Here is a 24,422-nt window from a genome sequence, read left to right as displayed (position 1 = left end):
TTAGTTACACTTTAAGCCAGGTTGGTTGCCAAAACTCCGGAGGACAGTTTTAGAGATAACAACAAATACTTTGTACTAGGTTGGGAACCTCCCACAACCGTTCGGTACTAAGGTTGCCTCCCACAACCTTTTCCACAGGCACAGAAGCAATGCTGTAACTCTAAGTGGGAAGTCCGGTATACCATTTAGACACTTAAGCCAGGTTGGTTGCCAAGACTCCCGCCGAACCTTGAAAACTAGCAGCTTATATACCTTCCATGACTGTCCCTGACGTCACAGCTAAGGAACCAATGAAAACGTCGCACTGGGATCACATAACAAAATGGGGAGGGAGGGGGGAGAGTTTCGAGGCTGCTATCAGTCTCCATACAAGCTACAGTTAAAACCCCTCAAACATACACAAAAACTCCTGTACTAAGAAAACTACATCAAAAACGCTATAAAGATATACATCAATAAAATGGAGATTCTACGACGCATCATTTGATACCAAACACTCATTGGTTATCAACACTGTGAACAAAGTGCAAAACCTCTGACTATTATCTCGCAAAATAGTCATGTCACACCAAAAATGTATGCAGTTACAAGTTAACCACAGTCAAACACAGTGTATATTCAACAGGCTTCTCATATGTAGATGATAAACATAAAATCTACATTCTACTAAACAAATGAATACAGACTACATGTTTATATTGAATACATGGGTAAAAGAAAGAATGATATACATGTAAAAGCTACATAAAAGACGAAAGAGAAAGAGAAAGAGAGAGAGAGAGAGAGAAAGAGAGAGAGAGAGAGAGAGAGAGAGAGAGAGAAAAAGAGAGAGAGAGAGAGAGTGTGTGCGTGTGTGTTCGTCTGTGTGTACCAAGTATTATTCAACATGGAAGTAAAGAATCAAGTCAAGCTGGAAAGGAGGGTTGGGGGGGGGGGGAAAGGTGAGAGTTGGATGTCGAAAAACAATGCTTTCGCGGGCGGTCCACGTGCTCAAAACTAAGCCGTAGCGAGTTTGTGACCTAGGGTTCATATCCCGTCAGTCAAGCCGGCGCCATCGTGTCAAAACCAATTAACCAATTAATTCTACCGCAAGAGAACAATAGAAAACGGGACCGTATCATACCTATTTCCAAACATTTACTAGGGGAAAGAACAAATATGATTTTAGAGTGTGAATCTTAATTCCACACAGTTTCAATACTAACCTAGATAATATATTCTGCTCTCTACATTTTCTCTTCTTCTTCACTCCATATACTTTAAGAAGAAAATTACATATGGAGAAAAGACAAAAATATTCCTGTAGTCGCTTTTCTCCACAATGCCCCCCTCCACAAAAACAGTTTGCCCTCAAACTAAAAATAACCAAAAATATTAAAACTTCTTAAAGCAAAAGCAAAAATATAGTCCTGCTGCTAAATATACATCAAACACTATAAGTACTCATCCTTTTACACAAAGCAAAAATCATATTTACAGAAAACCAGTGAAACACCAATATCCACCTTCTTTTGCTTTTAACACCAAATGTAAAAAAACTAGCGGAAGAATAAGATTTGCGTTAGAAACACCATTAGTAACGCCGAACCAACAACCTCTGTTCGTTCTTATTGGATTCCAACTCAAAATAAAATGAATTCGGCCCAAACCAAATAAAAACACCTCTCTCAGCTTCTCAGTTCTATTATCATTATAAATTGCAAGCAGAAAAAGAAAAAAATATATTGTTACAAAAAATATTAGAATTATGCGATTATAATTTCTTTCACCGACAACAAAAAGAGGGACGTTAAAAAAAAACGTCGAAATAATTTGTTTCTTCGCGACCTTCCAAATGAAATAAGTGATGTATTTTACAGGTTACAGTAAAAACAACGAAAACAAAAAAAACTGTTATAGTGACACAAAATTGTTATAAAAGAACGTTAGACTTTCCACTCTAGTCTTCTGTTCCATTTAAAAAAAAACACCCACACACCGATTTACTTCGCCATGGTCACTCAGCATTGAAATCAAAAACATGTGTAAACGAAATTCCCAGCAACATTCAAAAGAGATAACAACCAACAAAACCAGATTTCTCAAACGTATTCATGTTCGCCATTTCAGCAAGTACGAGAAACCTTTTATAGAATAAAAAGACAAAATGTATACTCTTACCAGTCGTAAGTGTACATGAACACCGCATCTGTTGTCCGTCCCCATCGTAGCAGTCTTTGAATCGCACACACACAACGCGATAACTCCTCTAACGTCTGTCTTTCTCCTTCTTTTGAAAACAATCCTAATTGACTCATGTAACTGATTAACTCAATGTCTTTGATGCTCTACATAATAAAACCTTCGATCGTTGACGTCATCGTTGTTGGAGTTGCGGCGACATCACGGATGCGGCGTTGACGACGATGATGTTACGTCGCTCTGACGTCATCTCGTCACAGCATCGGCGTCGACATCGGCTGGCGCGTCCTCGCGGCGCCAGGCAGTTCCCTCCGTCACAGCTACGACATCAACATCGGCTGGCGCGTCCTCGCGGCGCCAAACAGCTCCCTCCGTCACAGCAACGACATCAACATCGGCTGGCGCGTCCTCGCGGCGCCAGACTGCTACCTCCGCCACGTCCCGTCACAGCAACGACATCGACATCTGCTGGCGCGTCCTCGCGGCGCCAGACAGCTTCCTCTGTCGTTTCTGTCACTGCAAAAGCGTCGACCTCGGTGAAACATCCGCCCCCGGACGACCCCCAGCTGGAGCACCGTTTAACGCCGAGACGCAGCTGGCATCCCAGGTCGACCGCCGTGTCTTAACCGGGACAAAGGTAGTGGTGTCGCTGACTGCCACCGTAGATTCTGATAATGATTTTCGAAGAGATTTGAGGTTCTGTGTTCTTCTCTTTGACAACCTTCTCGGTTTCTGCAATAGGTTCATGGATTGGTGACCGATGCGTGTCTTCGGGACCCCTCGTTGTAATCTAAGTCCCCTTCCGAGAAGTCCATCTCTCAGGCTCCCTCGCTGCTGGATGCACTTAGCTCTCCAGTTGATCAGCCCACCCGACCTATGTGGCCGCATAGGTCCAGCACACGCCGCTCAAACCGCTCTTTCGGTTATGCTTGCCTTGCCTGTCCTCTGGTAGGTCTTCTGTACCATACCCGCCAGTGCCACCTAGTGTGACACCAGGTCAAGACGGTTCCCAATCCAATCCCCCGCAGGTTGTAGGACTACACCCATGGCAGAGTGTATATGACTCTTCTGTAGTAAGTTGTTGCAACAAGAAAAAAACCAAATGTTTCATCAGCTCTGGCCAGACGCTGTCTACTCCATCGTGAACCCCTCAGTCTCCTCTAATGGTCAAATCTCAGTCTCTCCAGCAGGCGATGACGTAGGTCTGCTGTCTCTCCTTTCGCTGTTGTCTGCCTCTACACTCGTCATTTCGTGATCCATCCCCACATCAGGCTCTGTCTGGGTCCTTTCTGTTGCCTGAAGTTTGTCTGACGTCATGCACTGCCCGCAGAAATGCCGCCTGTTCTTCCTGCCTTTCCTTTCTCTCGCAATGGTTGCAGTCTTCCTGGTGACACGGGCGTCGTGACAGGGCATCTGCGTTGGTGTGCTTCTTGCCTGGTCTGTGTTCAATGTTGAAGTCATAGGTGCCCAGCAGCTCTAGCCATCGGGCAAGCTGTCCCTCTGGGTTCTTGAACGACAACAGCCATCTCAAAGCGCCATGATCTGTCCTAACTTTGAAATGCGCCCCGTACAGAAAATGGTGACAGTGTTTTACTGAGTCCACCACCGCCAACAGCTCCCGTCTTGTTACGCAGTAATTCTTTTCCTGCGCCGATAGCCCTCGGCTATAGAACAAGATCACTTTTTCTTCGCCGTCTTGGACCTGTGATAGGACAGCGCCGATCGCTGCGCCTGACGCGTCTGTGTCGATGACAAAAGGCCCTTCTTCTTTCGGGTATGCCAGGATCGGAGCTGTAGTTAAAGCTTGTACCAGAGTGTCTTTCGCCGTTTGACACTCTTCTGTCCACTGGAAAGTAGCTTTCTTTTCTGTCAGTCGATGAAGAGGCCTCGCGATGTCAGCAAAACCGCGGACGAATCTTCGGTAATAGCTGCAAAGCCCCAGGAAGCTTCTGACGTCTGTCACTGTCTTAGGAGTCGGCCAATTCTGTACGGCTTCTGTTTTTTTCAGATCCGTCTTCACGCCTTCGTTGGAGACAACATGCCCCAAAAATTCGACCTCCTTCCTGAAGAGACGACATTTTTTTTGGCGACAGCTTTAGCCCAACGTCTTGTAGTCGGTTGAGGACCTTCTGCAGGTTGTCCAAGTGACCTTGGAAGTCTCGAGCATGGACTATCAGATCGTCTAAGTAGATGAGCACAGCTACTTGGTCCAAGCCCTTGAAAACCATCTCCATTAACCGCTGGAATGTGGCTCCAGAATTCGACAAACCCATGGGAAGCACGGTGAACTGCCACAGCCCTCCATGGGTGACGAAGGCCGTCTTCTCCGAGTTCTCCGGATCCATCTCCACCTGCCAGTAGCCGCTTGCCAGATCGAGAGTAGAGAACCAACAGGAACCTTCAAGAGCGTCCAGGGTATCGTCGATCCGCGGCAGCGGAAAAGAGTCTTTTCTCGTGACTGCGTTGAGACGTCTGTAATCTATGCAAAACCGCAGGGAACCGTCCTTCTTTCCAACCAGGACCACAGGTGATGCCCAAGGGCTGCAAGACGGTTCGATGACTCCCAGTCTCAGCATTCTCTTGATCTCTTCTTCTGCGGCAGCTTTCTTGGCCCGCGGGAATCGACGGGGTGCCTGCTTGATTGGTGCAGCCTCGCCCGTGAAGATCCGGTGTCTAACAAGGCCTGTCCTCCCTAAATCTTCTTTATTCTCAACGAAAGCTTTCCTGTTGTCCTGCAAAAACCGCAGTAGTTTCGCTTCTTGCTCCGCATTTATCTCCCCCGTGCTGTCTTTGAATAACGTTTGTAGTGCTGGCGACAGATCTGTAACGTCACTCGAGGGAGGCTGGACGGATACACTCCGCAAATATGCAGGTACAGGGCTGCCGTTTTTGCTCGGTTCCATCACGTTCAGGGCCGTCTCGCACACCCCAAGCGTCGTGCCCTTCCTCAACAGCTGGTCTTCGTGAGAAAGGTTGGCAACGCGGATTGGAACGCGTTCTCCCCAAGGCACCAGCGCCCTGGCAATCAGCAGTCCCTGGCGAAAAGCCAGGCCTCTGTCGGCCTCCAGAATCAAAGGTTCGTCGCTCGGGTCTGTCTTACAATCGCCCTCCACGATCATTTCTGTCCCCGCCGGCACCATTACGTCTTCGGCTGCTTGGATTTTGCAGACTGCATCATGATATTGGTCCCACTCGTCATCCGTCGTATCGATTGCTAGTTCGATGTTTTTCTTCCTGGCGTCGAGGATACAGTTGAAGCGGGTGAGGAAGTCATACCCGATGATCAATTGTACGTTCATTGGAGCCACCATGAACCTGTGGATGACGATGTGGCTCCCTGCGACTTTAATTTTGAAGTCAGCTTGACCCCTCACTGAGACCAGTTGCCCGTTTGCTACAGTCAGGTGCAGTTGGACTGGTCGAAGACTTGGCTTGTTGTTCTCTGGTAGCCGTTCATAGACGTCAGGATGCATGATGGATATCGAGGCCCCTGTATCTATTAATGCAATTAACTTGTCTTGTCCTATTTCTACTGCTACGTATGGTCCGCCCTTCTCCTTTTGGTCGAATGTTTCAGTGTCAGGTCGTTCGTCTTCTTCTTCTTCTCCAGCCGACACGTGACCTCCGGTGTCGACTACTGCTCGTTTCCCGACTTCCGGTTTGTTTGTTTGTTTGTTTATTTGTTGCTTAACGTCCAGCCGACTACGCCGAGCCATATCAGGACGAGGAAGGGGGGGATGAAGGGGGCCAGTTGTCAAGCGATTCCTGTTTACAAATGCACTAACCCATTACTTGTGTCCCAGCAGGCTTTAGTAAAACTAAATTAATACCTACTGGAAGATTACCAGTTTCCAGTATGTTAAAATAGGCTTAACCTATCTACTGCTGGACTTACATCAGAACACTAACAGATTAAACTATACATGAATCGCGAGACAAGCGGCAAGAGAAGAGATTTTTGGAAAAAATACAGGTGAATGAGCAAGAAGGCAGAAAAAAGAAAAGAATTCATGAAAAAAAAGAGAGCATGACAGGAAAGAGGAACCAAAAATCTACCTAACAGCAAACTAGAAAGCTCCTGCGGTTCCAAAAACAGGAGGGGCCTTTAATTTCATAACCGCAGTGCCCCACTGCGGGACCCGACTTCCGGTTACGTCCCTGTGCCTGCGGTTGTGTTCTCCTCAGTCCTTCGATCCGTTCGGCACAATTCTCGATCAGGTGCAGAGGGCTGTTACAGAAGTAGCATTTGCGTCTGTTGTCTTTGTCTTTCGTAGTATTATCCTTGGCGTTTGTCTTCTCTTGTACAAGATAGAGCTCTGGTTCGTCTTTTGCTCGCCGTCTGGACCGAGCTTTCTTGAATGACTCAAACTGAGTCGCCAGAGTGACCGCCTCTTCTACCGTAGTCGGCCTTCCTTGAAGAACGGCCCACTCCATGTCGCCGTCGGCCAAGCTATCCAGAAAGCTTGTCACAGTCAACTGTTCCCAGAGCTCGCCTCTGGCAGTGGGGTAAGCTCTCCTGGTCATCCCCTTCAGGTCCAGGGCTAACGCCGACAAGGACTCGCCTCTTTTGCGGGTTCTGTTGCGGAGCGACGCTCTATGCATCTCTGTCTGATGACGTGGTTCGAATCTTGATTCGAGTGCGTCGACCAGAGCTCTGTAGTCTCCCCTCATGTCAGGGTCGAGTAGCGTCAACACGGAAACGGCTTGGTCCCTGAGAGACGCAGCCATCTCCATCGCACATCTTCCTTGCGACCAACCGTTCATTTTTGCCACAATCTCGAATTGGACCCGGAAGTCCCCGAAGCTTGACTTTCCGTCGAAGTTAGGTGGTTTTCTGTTGGTGCCTCGCTCCACCGGAGCTGTCTCCCGCAGATGATGTGGGTAGCCAAGATTCTGGCCACCCCAATCCCTCGTTGGTCGATCGATGTAATGACGTGTCGGCGAAGCCCAATGATGTGAAGAAACGTCTTTGTGAGGGCGATCAGGGCCTGTGCTCCTAGTCTCCCGTCCTGTGGGCGAAGCGAAACGATGAAGTGACTCCCCCTGGCGTTGAGGAGAATCATAGTCAAGGAGCTCGCTTCCCCGCGCCCGTATTGGCGAAAGGAGACGATGAGAGGGACGATCCTCTCCATCCGTCGATGAGATGTGTAGTCTGTCCAGTTGTCCCGTCGGTAAAGCGAAGTGAAGCGAAGAGCTGTCCCCTCGTCGAGAGAATGGGTAACCAGGGAGTTGGCCACCCTGTTCTCTCATCGGCGATCCTTGCCCAGTAGCTCCGGCGAGAAGCGTCTCGGCCTCCACCCAGTCATCGGCGAGGAGTCCCGTTCTGCTGCCCCAAGCGATCTCCTCGTCTCTGCGGGTCCGGTCGAACGCCCTGTCGTGACGGTCATCCTTCGCCGAGGCAAGCGTCTGTTGTGGTACAGCCCTGCCAGTCAGTTCGATCCCGCTGTCCAACGGAGGTAGGCGACGACCCTTGTCGTCAGTACCGCCTGACGCCCGCAGGTCTTCTTGTGAACCAAGGTCAGACATCTTGCTTCGCAGCAGTCCAGAAAAATAAACAGTCACTGGCTAAGTGACTGAGAAAAATAAAATAAAAACAAAGGGATGGGAGGGTATCTTCTCTCTCTAACTAGGTATTCCAAAGTGCTCTTCGCGTGTGGCGAAAAGTGACGCCGAGCGTGATTTTTCACTGGTTTTTAACTTGTTCAAACTCGCTGGAATGAGGTGAACTGAATAAAAAGAATACACCAAGATGATAATTGATTCTTCATAGTTACTTTAAAACAAAAATAAAGTATTAGATTCAAAATCTAACATTTGAAATACGCGTGTGAAAATGGTTACTAAGTTGTGATTTTCTGACGTCAGAACGAAGTTTTTGCTGCGTTGTTTTGACCCCAACCGGGAAAACTCCGCTCGGGCAGATAAGCCATTAAAGTTAGCAACAACCCGCTACTATAGACATGAAGAGGAAAGATTAAACTTCCCGATGATATCAATATTATTTTGATTGGCTTCCGTTTAAGAGTACTATTATTCAGTTTAAAACTTCGCTCGAAAATTTTGCCATCTCAGAACAAACAATATCCGGTTTTATGAATGCGAATGGCAAGGTCGGAGTTTGAACTTTCACCTGGTCTTATTTTCATACTGATGCAACCAACGGCTTGCTTGCCCGAGAACCGAAAACGAGGCAACCCGTTTTTCTCGTTGTCGATTACGCCGTGTCATGGCGGCGTTTGCCGAAGACCAAGCGATGGCACGTCACGGTCGCGAAAAATCGATTTTGCACCCAAACTTTGAGGAACCATTCGATCCAGATTATCTAGAAGGTAAGCATATATGCCTTACATTGTGTTCTCTTTCAATTCTTTAAGATATATTTGCTTATTTAAAAAACCACGGGGGATGAACGAACCGAGTTGATAGCAGACGAAGTACAGTGTTTGTGAAGGTGGGAGTAGTGAACTTCTCGGCATGCTGTATTTTTACAGTGAGGAAAATAAAGCATTATGACTCAAGGAATAAAGTCTTGAAACACATTTTTAACAATCTGTTCATTGATTTGAATCATTAACAAAGAGAATTACTAGAAATTAGCTTTTTTGCATGTGTGCTCGATAGTCGTCTTCTGGGTGATCTCCCTTATCTCCTTGTTTACATTTTACGATGTGCAAACAACTTCGCTTTTTTTACGTCAAATAATTCCGTTTTCTTTTCAAACTATTGTGTTCACTTCTTTTTTTATTTCACTGTTGTAACAAAGTTCCTTGAAAATGTGGTTGACTTGCAATGGACATTGGACTTTTCATGCACAATTTTTTTTATTTTTTTTTTATTTTAAACTTTCCTTCTTCGAGTATGTATGTGTTGTTGGAGTATGCGTTAGTGAGACATATACATGCGTGTAATCATCACAAATTGAATGGCTTGATTTTCATCAAGTACGTGTTTCTGTCATCTGAGCATAAAACATCACATACCACCATACAAATTACAATCATATTGTGTTCACTTCTTGAAATGGTAATTCTTAACTGTGCTAATGCCCTCCAACTTTTCCCTTCTCAATCTCAGATGATCGGTTCCAGAAACTAAAGGAGACATTTTTAATGACTGGCAGAGGGAGAAGACCAAGCCTTCCTCAGTTCCTGACTAACTTGATGGCAGGTGTTCATCAAGCTTTAACTTAAGCTCCGGGGACTGATTTGCTGGGAGCAAGGTCATACAGTGTAAGCATTCAAAATCAAATGGAAAAATACAGATGGAAAAAAAAGAAGTTTTACCTTCAGTATATGATGGCACTGTTTAGTATGAGCTTCTTTTGACATTCATTTTTCTAAATAAGTGTTGCAACTTACATTCTCTCTCTCTCTTTCTCTCTCTCTCTGCATATTCTATGTATTCATATTGTTCTGCTATATTATGTTAATAATCTGATATTCTATGGTCTGTCACGTTTGATGTTCTGCATGTATACTATTTGTATACATGTATACTTTTTATTTCATTTCACACACATGCCTAGTGGTAAGGCGTCCGCCCCGTGATCGGGAGGTCGTGGGTTCGAACCCCGGCCGGGTCATACCTAAGACTTTAAAATTGGCAATCTAGTGGCTGCTCCGCCTGGCGTCTGGCTGGCATTATGGGGTTAGTGCTAGGACTGGTTGGTCCGGTGTCAGAATAATGTGACTGGGTGAGACATGAAGCCTGTGCTGCGACTTCTGTCTTGTGTGTGGCGCACGTTATATGTCAAACAAACAAACACACCCCTTCATATGGGGCTATTGCCTTGCTAGATAAACAATCCATCCATCCATCCATCCATCCATCTCTCTCTCTCTCTCTCTCTCTCTCTCTCTCTCTCTCTCTCTCTCTCTCTCTCTCTCTCTCTCTCTCTCTCTCTCTCTGTAGCTAAGAAAAAAAGGTAAGCAGTGTATATGTGTTTGTGTGCAGGTATCTGTTTGGTTCAGTCGGCTGCTTTGTGACTCTTCATATCCAGAACGTGTGAAGGCACTGATCCAGAAGACTGAAAAATCCTTCAACAACATTGCTGTTTCTTCAGCTGATGCTGCATTCTTGAAAGAGACCTCTTATGTGAACATAATAAACAAAGAACTTGATGATGTTGGCATTGACTGGTCAAATGTGCATTCATGTTCTCAATTTTTAGGAACAGGTATCCGACTGACAAACCAGATTGTGATTGCACTTGAACAATTTAGAAAGAAAGAACATGTAAAACATGATTTTGCTTCTGAATGGTTGAATGTGTTAGGGGAGGGGATTGAAATGTTCTAGATCACAGATTGCTAAGTCTGAAGAGAAAAGTATGATGCAGTACAGAATCTTAAGCAAAGCTAAAGATAGGCGCCCTGAAGAACTTGAGAAGTTTTTGGTTCATGAATTTAGTGTGCAGTCAAACAGTTGCCAAGGAAGAAGTGTTTCCAACAAGAATTTGGACAGCTCAAACCAGGAGCAAGAGAAATTAGTCCATCACAGCACAGTTGAACCAGCAGGAATACTTGACAGTAGGGAAGAAAACCAGCATAGCATTAGCAGTCTGCAAGTTCAACATTCAGCTGCTACAATGGTTACGCTGGAATACCACAACATACTACAGGAAGGGAAAGAAAAGGCAGAAAAAGAAAGCTTGAACATTTGGAGTATATTGTAGGTGGTGCAAATCTGACTACCACTTGGCAAACTAAGGACTTTGCTGATTTGACTAATGCTAAAGAAAAACTGGACTTTTCTCAAACAAGTGCATGCCAATTTTAGTCAAGAAACTACAGCAAGAGAACAGAAATGTGAAGAAAAGCTTATCAGGAGTGAGAAACTCCAAACTCTAAAGAAGAAGTGCAAATTTCAAAGCTACCCACCAAGGAGATCTTGTGCTAAAAAAATATTCTTGAGCAAGAACTAAACATTTTAAAAGAGGAAGCTTTATCACTGACGGCAGAAAAAATTGCTGTGCAACAATAATCTTCAAAACTGAGGCAGAAAATTGAGCTTTTACAAAGTTAACTTGCAAGCATGACAGAGTAAGCTAATCAAAACATACTTTTTTCGTAAAAAAAAAAAAAAAAAAGATTTTTTTTTTTTTTTTTAATGTTGTTTTTTTTACCTCAGATAAAAAACAGTTATGGTCTCAAGGGAAGAAAAGACGTTCATTGTCTTGTTTGCTGTTCTGACAGTTTATTAAAAACTGATCATTTTGGTATAAGGTACTTGCATTATCTTAAACATTGAACCAGATAAAAACATTTTGAAGAAGCCAAAATTCACGTTATGTACAAAATATCTGTTTTTTCAAGACAATGCTATGTTTTTATTAAGCATGTAGAAATCCAAGTGTGTATCACTTATTAAGAGCTTTTAATGCTGAACAAATGGATACCAAAAACAGCTTTGTAACTTTTAAAGCAAGAAAGTTATGGCAGACCAAAAATGACCACTTAGTCGCCATTTTTCTCGACTTGACAAAACAGCACTTTTGGCATTTTTGATCAAAGATATCGTACTAACCAGTTGTCAGATAGAGTTGAAAAAAATTAGGCTTAGATATCATATCCTGCTCTTCCTAGAAAATGTATTACAATGAAAATGCATTTTATGATTTAGAGATGAAAGAGTTAGAAAATGGACTCTTGCCCAGTTGTTGGGAGTAGCAGAGGGCTTATTTTGCTATTTTGTGCCATTTTTGAAGCTCTGTATTTCTATTACGATGTATTTCCTGTCAATGTATTTTGCATTATCAATCTGAAAAGTATATAAACTATTCATAAACTCATTTTTTGACTCATGTGATTTGATTTGTGTGCTTGAGGCATGTTTGAATGTGCGGAAGAATGATGTGCGAAAAATTTTCAGAGTCCAAAAATACGGAAAAAAATCATAACTTTTTTTTTTCCCAGCCCACCTTAAAAAAAAAGTATTCCTGTGCTCAGAATGAAAAACTCTATTTGTTTAACTAAGTTTCATATGGGTTATTTGAAAATTGAAAATCACTTTGGAATACCTACTCTAAGTAAAAATAAATCGGAAGCTACCAAAACCACAGTGAACCAATCTTTATCCCACTTCTGACACCATTTGTAAAGCCGAGCGGTCTTAGCTTCACATTAACTCTAACTGTCTGTGTCTGTGTCTTAGATGTTATACGTGTTTGAAGGTCATTTGTCAGGATGGCAATCACACGACAGGACAAACAGACACACAGAATATAAACTCAAGAAGAGGCAGGTAAAGTTCAAAATTGTATTGAATCAAAACAAATCATAAAAACAACTCAATACAAGGCGTTGGTTCTTTTCAGAAAATATATCTGTACATTGGTTCACTCTATTCCTGTAATTTTCCTACTCCTTACAAAAATATTCTAAGTCCAAAAATGGCTGAAAATTTGGGCATGACCCGTAGGTATCCTTAGCAAAATACGCTACTGAAAGCAATATCCTATGTCCTAAAATGGCTGAAAATTTGGGCAGAGGTTCGGGGCCTGGATAAAAATAAAGTAAAAGAGTAAAGCGACGCCACTTTACTCGCCGTGTGGTAACCTGGGACTGCGGAACGTTTTTTGTTAACCCTGTCAGTTCAGTCCACAGGGCGGAGTCCGGTATACCATTTAGACACTTAAGCCAGGTTGGTTGCCAAAACTCCGGAGGACAGTTTTAGAGATAACAACAAATACTTTGTACTAGGTTGGGAACCTCCCACAACCGTTCGGTACTAAGGTTGCCTCCCACAACCTTTTCCACAGGCACAGAAGCAATGCTGTAACTCTAAGTGGGAAGTCCGGTATACCATTTAGACACTTAAGCCAGGTTGGTTGCCAAGACTCCCGCCGAACCTTGAAAACTAGCAGCTTATATACCTTCCATGACTGTCCCTGACGTCACAGCTAAGGAACCAATGAAAACGTCGCACTGGGATCACATAACAAAATGGGGAGGGAGGGGGGAGAGTTTCGAGGCTGCTATCAGTCTCCATACAAGCTACAGTTAAAACCCCTCAAACATACACAAAAACTCCTGTACTAAGAAAACTACATCAAAAACGCTATAAAGATATACATCAATAAAATGGAGATTCTACGACGCATCATTTGATACCAAACACTCATTGGTTATCAACACTGTGAACAAAGTGCAAAACCTCTGACTATTATCTCGCAAAATAGTCATGTCACACCAAAAATGTATGCAGTTACAAGTTAACCACAGTCAAACACAGTGTATATTCAACAGGCTTCTCATATGTAGATGATAAACATAAAATCTACATTCTACTAAACAAATGAATACAGACTACATGTTTATATTGAATACATGGGTAAAAGAAAGAATGATATACATGTAAAAGCTACATAAAAGACGAAAGAGAAAGAGAGAGAGAGAGAGAGAGAGAGAGAGAGAGAGAGAGAGAGAGAGAGAGAGAGAGAGAGAAAGAGAGAGAGAGAGAGAGAGTGTGTGCGTGTGTGTTCGTCTGTGTGTACCAAGTATTATTCAACATGGAAGTAAAGAATCAAGTCAAGCTGGAAAGGAGGGTTGGGGGGGGGAAAGGTGAGAGTTGGATGTCGAAAAACAATGCTTTCGCGGGCGGTCCACGTGCTCAAAACTAAGCCGTAGCGAGTTTGTGACCTAGGGTTCATATCCCGTCAGTCAAGCCGGCGCCATCGTGTCAAAACCAATTAACCAATTAATTCTACCGCAAGAGAACAATAGAAAACGGGACCGTATCATACCTATTTCCAAACATTTACTAGGGGAAAGAACAAATATGATTTTAGAGTGTGAATCTTAATTCCACACAGTTTCAATACTAACCTAGATAATATATTCTGCTCTCTACATTTTCTCTTCTTCTTCACTCCATATACTTTAAGAAGAAAATTACATATGGAGAAAAGACAAAAATATTCCTGTAGTCGCTTTTCTCCACACATGTATGTGCAGTGCTAGTTAACATTTTGGTGGGCAAGTGACCTTTGATATCTTTTATTTAGATCTATTTTGCCATCCTTCACTGCCGATTGACTGATTTTCTCGAGAGCTGGCAAACTTCATTTCCCTGTGTACATTGTGTGTCACAAGACCGAGTACACAAAAGTTTATTCAGTCCTGCAGCAAAATAAGTAAAAGTACAGTCTAACCTTTCAAATTCTAGTCGATCTTCTAAAAATTTAAATAGTCAAAATCAGGTATGTACTTTTGATTGCAAGTAACAAACAAAACAGGAAGATAAAGCCGCATTGTTGCCAATATCAAAGCCCGTATGAAGTACTCACTGTTGTAACTTGTACCCAAGGCATCCTCTCATGCCATATAAAAGTGACACGGTATAGTCTTTTTAATTTTTTTTTAAAAAACTTTATTGGTTTAAGTGAAGTAAGCCTTGGTTCAAGTGATCTTTATGCATACTGGAAATGTTGGGAGTCCTATAAGGTTTTCTCCGATTACAAATTATTCAGTTAAATATCCCGAACATGCTGCATTTTCAAAAAAGACAGTGTTTAAGTTTACTTATAAATATATTAAATTTATCTCCACGAATACCCTTTTTGCCCCCCTCAACAGCAGCAGTGTTGTTCCCAGACACAGAGGACAATAGGTTAGTTGCATCATATGTATCGGTCAAAATGTCCTGGCAGCGAAAAAATGTTGTTGTGTTAGAAGACATCTTTACAATAAATTAGGCATGGGAATTGAAAAAAGTAACAAGAAGGGCAAAGCCCATACGACTCACATGCTTGTCCTTGACATGGTCAAATAACTAAACCTAGCAATGACATCATACACTAAGAACTGCTTTACACATTTTTCCTACCAAAATACATGTGACCTTGACCCAAGGTCAAGGTCATCCAAGACAAAGCTGTTAATTCAAGACATAGGAAGTACAATGGTGCTTATTGGCTCTTTCTACCATGAGATATGGTCACTTTTAGTGGTTCACTACCTTATTTTGGTCACATTTCATAAGGGTCAAAATGACCTTGACCTTGATCATATGTGACCAAATGTGTCTCATGATGAAAGCATAACATGTGCCCCACATAATTTTTAAGTTTGAAACAGTTATCTTCCATAGTTCAGGGTCAAGGTCACTTCAAAATATGTATACAATCCAACTTTGAAGAGCTCCTGTGACCTTGACCTTGAAGCAAGGTAAACCAAACTGGTATCAAAAGATGGGGCTTACTTTGCCCTATATATTATCATATATAGGTGAGGTATTGAATCTCAAAAACTTCAGAGAAAATGGGAAAAATGTAAAAAATAGCTGTTTTTTAGGCAACATTTATGGCCCCTGCGACCTTGACCTTGAAGCAAGGTCAAGATGCTATGTATGTTTTTTGGGGCCTTGTCATCATACACCATCTTGCCAAATTTGGTACTAATAGACTGAATAGTGTCCAAGAAATATCCAACGTTAAAGTTTTCCGGACGGACGGACGGACGGACGACTCGGGTGAGTACATACTCACTTTTGCTTCGCATGCGAGTCAAAAAAGGCTGAAAAGTCGACAGCGCAAAGCGCCTAGCCCTGGTAGGGGGGTTTGTGGGCATTTTGGGCGGAATTTTTTTTCTCCAAAGAACCCAACTGGTGTAATTTGGTGTCATCTTAGCTCCAAGTTTGCCATTATATTCAGTTTTTAGAACCATTTTTGCCTTCCCCATTTATTTTTTCGGCAGACACTTTTGCTTTTTCGGTGGGGGGAAAAACAAATTGGGCGGAAATTTGCCTTTCGGCGGACAATTCCCATGCCTGATAAATAACATGACAACAGTGATCGCGCTAGGTATTTTTCAAACCGGTACATGACGTCATGAGCTGGCTACAAGGCTCTCACGAAAATCGGTAAGCTTGCAAAGGCAACCAGTAAAATACAAACAATGACTTACAATACATTAAATCAATGTCAGTGATATGCGGACGTTTTTTCTCCCCCCCCCCCCCCCCCCCCCCCCTCAAAGCAACTGTCGCACAACTTGACAGTGACACATCAGCAGCCGCTGTGAGAGAGAGAGAGAGAGAAAGAGAGAGACTTCCGAAATAAAATAGGAAAGCAAATAGTAATCACGCCACTGGAAGACTTACTCACTAGTTACTTACTGTTACAGTTTCACTTTCGCCTAGTCTTTGTTGTCAAAAAGTTTTCACGCGCAGAGCCAACAGCATTTCTATGACTTAGCGATTTTGAATGGTCTTCGAGAGATGAATGTTGAAAATTTCGACAACCTCTTGTGTAACCATTTTTTTTACGTGTTTTTTTGCAGTCTTCACAAAACATGAGAAAGTTCTCCCCCTCCCCCTCTGTCCGCAACCACAGAAACTCTTTGCACCATTTTTCCTGAAATCGTTTGACAGTCAGTGGAAGATGCCGATGTTGGTTTCTTTGCCGCCGCTTGAGACTCGGGCTCTGCAGATGTACTAGGCCGTGAAGTACTTTCACTTTCAGTTCCTTCATTCAAAGGCCTTTTTCTCACCTCTTGGGGTAGAAAAGACAGTAAAGATCGTTGCTTCTTCATCGCAATCGACTCGCCTCACAATAATCAACTGTATGTAGACAAAGATCTAAGCTGGTGTGAGTACGTGATTTCCCGGTATGATGCTATGTCGGCTATTAGACGCCGTCCCTTATAACATAAACTGAAAGATTTTACGATGGACCGGGAACCGAAAGAAATGGCGCGAAAAGTATGATGTCTGATTTTTGACGTCATGTTTGACACCTTGACATCAAGTGTCATCAATGGAGACATAATCGCAACATTGTAGCGCTGTCACAACAAGCCATCCAAATCTCTCTCTCTCTCTCTCTCTCTCTCGTACTGACAAACGATTTTTGTAATTACTACTTTTTTTTTTACCTGTCAAACTAAATAACAATCGGTACGTCTGACCGACATCCACTATTTTTTCCGGTATTGGCGAATCTTAACCGGTAAAATACCGGAAATTACCGGTAAACGCGATCCCTGGACAATGGACAAAGCTATCGCATATTCGACTGGCCTGGGGTCAGAACAATGCATCAAATAAAAAAAAATTGTGAAAAAGACCGCAGACCAAGGCCTTGGAAAAACGCTGTAGCAGTATTATCATATATTCAAAAATGTAATTAAATGTAATTAAAACTAGCCCAGAGCTACTGGGCAAAGCACTGCCTAGCTTGAATTTTGTAACCTTACTCCCAGACTCATTACTGTCCTGTGTCTATTGATAAAACAACGACTCACTTTTGGACAGTTTCATCATCAGTTCTTGATGCTTCCATAGTTTTACCAAGGTCAGCATCAACTGTTCCTGCTCCTTCATCTGCTTGTACTGAGGCTGAAAAGATAAGAAACAAAAGCTCAATTGAATTTGAAATTTGCACTGCAGACTGGTGGTGGAGGGGAGGCAACTCCTAATTCCAGGGTTCATACAGACACCTGACAGTGAAATTCAAGGAGTATTCAAGGAGTTTTCAAGGATCCAAGGAGTTCAAGGAGGTCAAATTGCATAGGTGTTCACGTGGAAAAACTTTCATCAACCATGCATTCAAAGCTCAAACCAGAAACGTAAAGTAAAACAAAAACATTTATTTACTTTTTTAAATTCAAAAATTTTTAAAAGCACTTTCCACCCGGCATGACTACGATTTTCGACCGGCGATGGCTTGAAACGCTGTCACAATGAATCGACACTCTGCTTCTTCAGAAATGGCGCTAAAAGCTACCCGGATGAAGGGGAAGTAATCGGTTTCAACTTCCCTTCGCACGATGGCAGACGACACACGACTTGCACACAACACGCACACAATCGATATAAATTGCTGAAAAACTTTAATATTAACATATTTTTTTTTTTGCCTGCACTTCAGAATTCAAGGAGGTTCAAGGAGGTTAAACACAAGAATGACCATTTTCTCCAAATTCAAGGAGATTCAAGGTCCTTGAAAAGGGGGGTTGAAAATTCAAGGAGATTCAAGGAGATTCAAGGAGCGTATGAACCCTGTAATTCACAATAAAAAAAGTGGAAGCCAGGAGTTGTCCGCAACACAAAACATGCTTAGTGCTATAATCACAAAAAGCTTGAACCAAAGATACAGCTAATTGCACATGTCTGTGAATGCATAATAACATCACACCAAACATGGAGTGCCTAGCTGACTTTAGAAACACTTCCGAACGCTGTAGGTTTCCATTAGTCCTAACAGAATCAATAATAAAGTGAGATTGACAAAAGTAAAACAAATGATGCAGATAGCAGCAACTTTGAGTGTCTCATTTGTGAAAACACAAATATCTGTGTGTTAAACTGCGCCCGAGGGCATACATTTATCCTTAAAAACATTGGCTGTAATAATATGTGGACAAAAAACACTCATGGCTGCATTTATTCCTCCAATGCATAAAACCTGTAAATAGCCTACCATATTATTAAAGATGTTATGCTGGAAGAAAGTGCACTGATGGCACAATCCCTCCCCCCCCCCCCCCCCACACACACATACACAAATTGCAGGTTTTGGAAACTAAAACACAACCTACTAAACAAAACACTGGTGGAGGTTGGGGTCGAGAATCTTTTTACCCCGCCCTCTGCCATGAGAAAGTTGCCTTAAGTTATGCCAACAGACACTCAGATCTGCCAACACTGTTTTGCATGCCCGGCATCTAACATGGGCCTGGGCTGACCACAGGCGGAAGGTATCGTTCACTGTACCACTACTTTCACAGAAAGACTACAAGGTATGACACTCAACTTCGAGTCATCTGTGTTCTTGGAGTCGCTTCCTGCTGACAATTTTTTTGTTCAAGACGGTTTGCCTCTTCCTACAGTCTGTGTGAGGTCAAATAAATACAGTTGAATGATTGGTTTAACTGTAGGCCTATGTACCTTTAATTTTCAGCTGCCGTCCGCTGCAGGTTGTTTTTAACCATCATTTGGACGAATGTTCGTTTGCGAACCGCTATACTGTAGTTGGTAAGAAATCATGCATCCCGCACCAAATATGCATACCAGTGCTCATTGGTCTAAAACATATGTAAATATTGCAGCAAAGGGAAGCTACCCACGGGAGTTTCAGTTTAGGTTTTTGGCATAACAACGGAATAACAGTAACCGTGAACGGAAGCGATGCAGACGATTTCAGTCGACCAATGAAAATAATCATCGAATATCCGGTTATTATTAAACCAATGATCGCATCTGACTACTATCTTCTTGGACATACGACGATCATCATTCGCACAGGATCTAAGTGGTATGCTGTTGACAGACACGTTTGGTCGTACAAAATACGGTTTAAAAACATGCAGCGGACAGGCAGCTAAATATAAAAGGTACAGATAGTTAGAACATTCATTTATCACGGCATTTGTAAAGTTACAAAGATTCTTGACATTGGCAATTATTTTTTGCATAATTTTTTCTGAAGTTAGTGGAGCACGACTCGAAGCTGAGTGACATTGGCTACCTTGTAGTCTTTCTATGAAAGTAGTGGTCCAGTGAACGATACCTTCCGCCTGTGGGCTGACTATCAACACTGGACACACCCCTTTTTGTTCCCTTGCTCTGTCTACGTGTAGGCCTAAACCATCAGATCGCACAAAAAGTTTCCTAGCTAGAGCAATGAAAAACGAAAGTGTTTCACGTCAGATCAAATGTAGCATTTTACTTAAACTACTGACGGTGTACTTTGGGCATACAACACGTTAACAGGGGCTGTCCCTGTCGTCAAAATAGTTTGACGGTTTGTCAGTGACAGTGTCAGTGTCACGTCAGAATTTGACGTCTGCATGTTGACGTAATATGAAAGAACAACGGACGCCCGGCGTAAAAACCAGTACATTTCAGGTGCACAACAAGCTATGTGAATATAATATACGATCTACTCGAAAAATGCATCGATTATCTGTCAATGTTGGAGAAAATAGCAGTTAGTGTCAAGGCACAGCAAGTTTGCCGGTTGTGACAATTCTAGACTTTCGGTTACGGAGACGTGTACCGGACGAGCAAGTTTTCTTGAGAAATTTATTGTCTTTTCTCGCACTTACCCGCAAAGAAAAGCAAGCCGATGGCTCCCAAAATCAACAGCTTTTTCATGATTGACGAATTATTTTGGCCCCCCAAGGAGACTGTCGTCTAAATGAAGAAAACAATGAAAGTGTCACGTTTTCCACACACGCTGCCGTCCAAGTTATGTGCAAAGGGGATTCCCTTCCGTTACTGATCTGGACCAATCAGCGTTCCACACGAACGGAATTTGAGCCAATGATATAAGCCCAAGTACAGAACGACTATCGTACTTGGCCTTTTCTGATTGGTTCGTATAGTAAGAATCCAGTTCTTCCCATCATGCAGTAGCCTGCTTAGTGAAATCCGGCGGAAGTCAAGATTGTATACAGTGATCATGGAGACTGACAACAAGAAGGTTGATCGATAACTGCTAGGTCAATAGCTGCCTGGAGAGACGGGTAGCACCTAGACTCGCAACAGGTGTGCAAGCTAGCAAGTTGCCATGTAGCGGCAGAGTAGTGCTGTAGACGATGAGTAGATTGCTGATCCGTACTGAAGTGTTTTAAAAAACAAAGTAAAGGACCAAATGTATGAGAGAGAGAGAGAGAGAGAGAGAGAGAGAGAGAGAGAGAGAGAGAGAGAGAGAGAGAGAGAGAGAGAGAGAGAGAGATTCCTTCCCCCATTTTGTTATATAAATAAAATGCAGCCCTGCAAAGTAAATGCTGGCAATAATTGAAAATTACCACATGCCTGATTCACTAGTAGTTTTTGTGTTTGTGTGTGTTTGTGTGTTTTTTTCTCACCCCCTTATGATGGTTTTCAAATAATTAGCATCAAACCAAACAGCATTATAGAAAGTATGTCTGTCCAGTTCATTTTGAAAATGATGACTTGGCTTTGCACACAAACTGTTTTATGTATAGATTAAAAACTAAGTTTATCTGCCAATTATTTCGAAACCAGTCGCTGTTTTATGTTTTCTTGCTTTTTGTTTAAGTTTGTATGTGTGTGTGTGTGTGTGTATGTGTGTGTTTGTGCGGGGGGGGGGTGTGATAACTGAAATGAAATGTAGTAATAAGGCCTGCAGGCCGACATCTCTGTGCACATATAAAGACAAAATATTGAAAACAGTAACTAAACCATTGTTTTATTTGTTTGAATATTCATTTTTCCCAAGGCATTCAAGATGGACTTCTGGAGATGACTTCCCTGAACTTGTCCAACGAGGTGCAGACAATGCCAGTTCACATTTTCTGACGACACAGAACCGGGCGCAAAAAGCATCATGTCACAATCACAATCAACAGAACGCAAATTTGAGCTGCGCGATCCAGTCACGCCTTATGTCTGCTCCACGCCGGATGACTTTCACGAGGAGCGTGACTGGCTCACACAGTACATATTTCCTCGGCTGGCAGAGATGTGCAAGGCGAGGGGGACCTACCTGGCTCCAGTGGACATCAGATGGTCCGAGGACGATCCTGTGGCGCAGGAGGGACACCTGCTCCACTCCCTTCTCGACCTGATCAAGAAGAGCGCTCCCTACTTTCTGTGTCTGCTGGGGGAGCGCTATGGCCCCTATTGCGGCGGGACCAGGGTGGGTATTGGAACTGACTCCATGGAACGGTCTGAGGAATGGCTGGAGTTGAACCTGAAAATCGCCGCACAGTGCGGTCATCAGTGGGTCACCCAGAGCGGTCACGAACAATGCAGTATTCCCGAGCTGGAGATCATGGCGGCCACGCTGCGAGGAAACAGCCATCAGTGCACCTTTTACTTCAGACAGGTCAGTGGAGACTAGAGTGCAGATGTAATATGTGACCCTCCACCATGGAATGAGTCGCATGTCACCTTTGCATGATTTTCATATTTTTACATTTTCCTAAAGAGTTTTTTATGCTCTATCCAGTGGTAATACCGTTTTAGAAAAGAGCGAAAACTTTTTGAGTTATAAGCCTGTGACTAAGGTGACCCTCACACTGTTACCAGACACCCCCTGGACTTATATTAAGCCTAGAACCGCGCGAGGTGACATGCGACTCATTCCACGGTGGAGGGTCACATATGTACTTCCGCTTGAAAAACAAAGGGAGGGGGAGGCCGGGTGAGGGGCGGTAGAGAAAATAAGAAACAGTATAAAAAAAAAATAGCACTAAGGCTGAGATGGAGGGAAAGGGAGGAGAGGGAATTGGGTGGGGGCGGGGGAGAGTAGTACATGTATGGTGAGTTAATGGCACTACTAAGGGAAAAAAAACAGCACTAAGGAGGCTGAGTTGTTGGAAAAGGGAGGAGAAGGAAAGGGTGGGGAGGATGAAGGGGGGGGGGGGGGGGAGAAGTATGGTGTGGGAAGACTTAGAATCTTTTGCAAAAAATAAGATTTTTTTTTATTAGGGGTGGGGGGAGGTGGGGGGGGGGGGTAGGAGTCTATGTGAGAGTTAATGGGACAACTTAGAAAGTAGTGCTATTGCTAGGACTAGGAGAAAGAGAAGAGATGAGATGTCAAGCTTTACAAAAAGATGTATACAGAAAAAGATCAACTGTTCCCAGGAACTTAGGGGGTGGAGTTCACTCGAAGATGTGTCAAGGGGAAGGGCAAGTGAGTTTGGGATGTATAATTTTATAGAAAGGAAGGGGGCTGTCAGTATCGATGTTGTTTGCCTCAGCTTTATGATTCATTTGGTATTGGTGTTTGTTCTGATTCTTTTCTGAATTCTCTTCCAGGCAGAGCACCTTGATATGAAACTCAAGAAAGCAACTCACGATGAACGCCTCGACCTGTCTGCAAGATTTCTGACAGAGAGCGAACATGCTGGTCTGAAGGTTCAGGGTCTGAAACAAACCATCGTGAATAGGGGGTTGCCTGTCAGATATTTCAGGACAGCTCAACAGCTTGGCAAAATGGTGATAAAAGACTGGTTTGCCATTCTTGACACAGTGTGCCCACCGCTGAAAGACAACGGACAGTTTCTAGGTAAGCACGAGATAATGTGCATCACACATATTCATTTTATTCTTTGGATAATAAAGGTACTTAACAACACAACGCTTCATCTTGAAATACAAATTTTGGTTAATTGGGGAGGGAAGGGTCAGGGGCAGGAGGTGACGTTGTAAGATCGAATGTAGAAAAGAGGGAGCAGAGAGTGGGGGGGGGGGGGGGGGGGGGGGGGGGAGGGCTTATGTAATGAAGCAGTGGAAGAGGCATTTGCTGTGAAACAGTAAGCATAAGAGTAGGGGTAACAATTTTCTTCTATCTGACTTTAAAAAAAGTAGATTCAATGACATCTGCAGTAACTCTGCCTTTGGGAATTGCGCAGTGCAGAGCAATTAAGTACTAGAAAATCCGTTGACGATATGTTACAGTCAAACCTGTCTATAACAACCTCTAAAGGGACCGACCAAAAGTGGTAGTTATAGACAGCTAGGTGGTCGCTATATATGGAAAAGGGGATTATATAGAAGAAAAACTTGTCTGGGATCCTTGGGGGGGGGGGGGGGGGGGGAGGGGGGGGGGTCCATTGTGGGCAGGCGGTCGCTTTCTAGAGGTTGCAAGGGCAGGTTCAACTGTAGAATCAAGACTAGCTTCAAGCACCACCACTCAAACTGAAGTGAACGGAAGACCATGTGCCCTACTTGTCAGTTAACAATCTTTGAGCAAACAGCTGTTAGAACTGCAGTAGAAATCAATTCACTCAGAGGTTAATGCTTTTGAACGTAGCCGAACATGTTTGGGACAACCCGGTTTAAGCCGCACAATCCACACTTTCGAGTTAAGTGCTGAGAGAACATTTATTGATTTGTAAATGTCAGGCTTTTGGCCTCTACAGTGTGTAAGCTACACATAGTTCAAATGGTTTTGTGAAAGAAAAAAAAGTGTAACAGGTTGTTTTGTTTTGTTACAACCCTTTATATATCTGTGCATATAGTTTGTGCAAATCCTGCACCTTTTGAACTGAATTCTCACAAATCTTAGTGCTTGACTCCTTTGCATTCAGAAGTTTAAGATTTCCAAACTAAGAAAACAAGAATGAATCTGTGTGTTGTATGTTGTTTAGCACCCTTTCTTTTCTTGTATGACATAGGGTTTCATTTATTAGTGCGCCCTGCGCCATTGGCGCATTACATCAGAAAATGTCCCATCACAATTCCCTTCAGTGCGTCAAAGGGCGCATTGAGATTACATACCACTGCACCACCAAATGTACACTTTACACACACACACACACACACAC

The 24,422-nt window shown here is 43.2% G+C and overlaps 1 protein-coding gene and 2 long non-coding RNA genes across 3 annotated transcripts in view; 2 read left to right on the top strand and 1 right to left on the bottom strand.

Moving 5' to 3' along the window:
- Nucleotides 1-7,811: 7,811 nt before the first annotated feature.
- On the top strand, nucleotides 7,812-11,971 carry LOC138964935 (uncharacterized). The gene is made up of 3 exons (XR_011455249.1): nucleotides 7,812-8,510; nucleotides 9,256-9,410; nucleotides 10,135-11,971. It is a non-coding gene; the product is annotated as an uncharacterized lncRNA (long non-coding RNA).
- A 5,452-nt stretch (nucleotides 11,972-17,423) lies between these two features.
- Nucleotides 17,424-20,427, bottom strand: LOC138964939 (uncharacterized). Its single transcript, XR_011455250.1, has 2 exons — nucleotides 20,229-20,427; nucleotides 17,424-17,517 (listed from the first exon to the last, which is right to left on the bottom strand). It is a non-coding gene; the product is annotated as an uncharacterized lncRNA (long non-coding RNA).
- A 134-nt stretch (nucleotides 20,428-20,561) lies between these two features.
- The window catches only part of LOC138964936 (uncharacterized), a gene marked incomplete in the record, with an annotated part of 57,873 nt that continues 54,012 nt past the window's right edge, over nucleotides 20,562-24,422 (top strand). Inside the window, 3 exon segments of the mRNA XM_070337017.1 lie at nucleotides 20,562-20,670; nucleotides 21,368-21,976; nucleotides 22,912-23,161. Of these exon segments, the coding sequence (XP_070193118.1) occupies nucleotides 21,476-21,976; nucleotides 22,912-23,161 (751 nt within the window).

Source organism: Littorina saxatilis, linkage group LG4 (genome assembly GCF_037325665.1).
Source record: "Littorina saxatilis isolate snail1 linkage group LG4, US_GU_Lsax_2.0, whole genome shotgun sequence".
NCBI lineage: Eukaryota > Metazoa > Mollusca > Gastropoda > Littorinimorpha > Littorinidae > Littorina > Littorina saxatilis.
The sequence above is the reverse complement of the archived record's forward strand: the minus strand, read 5'-3'. Positions and strand labels throughout refer to the sequence as shown.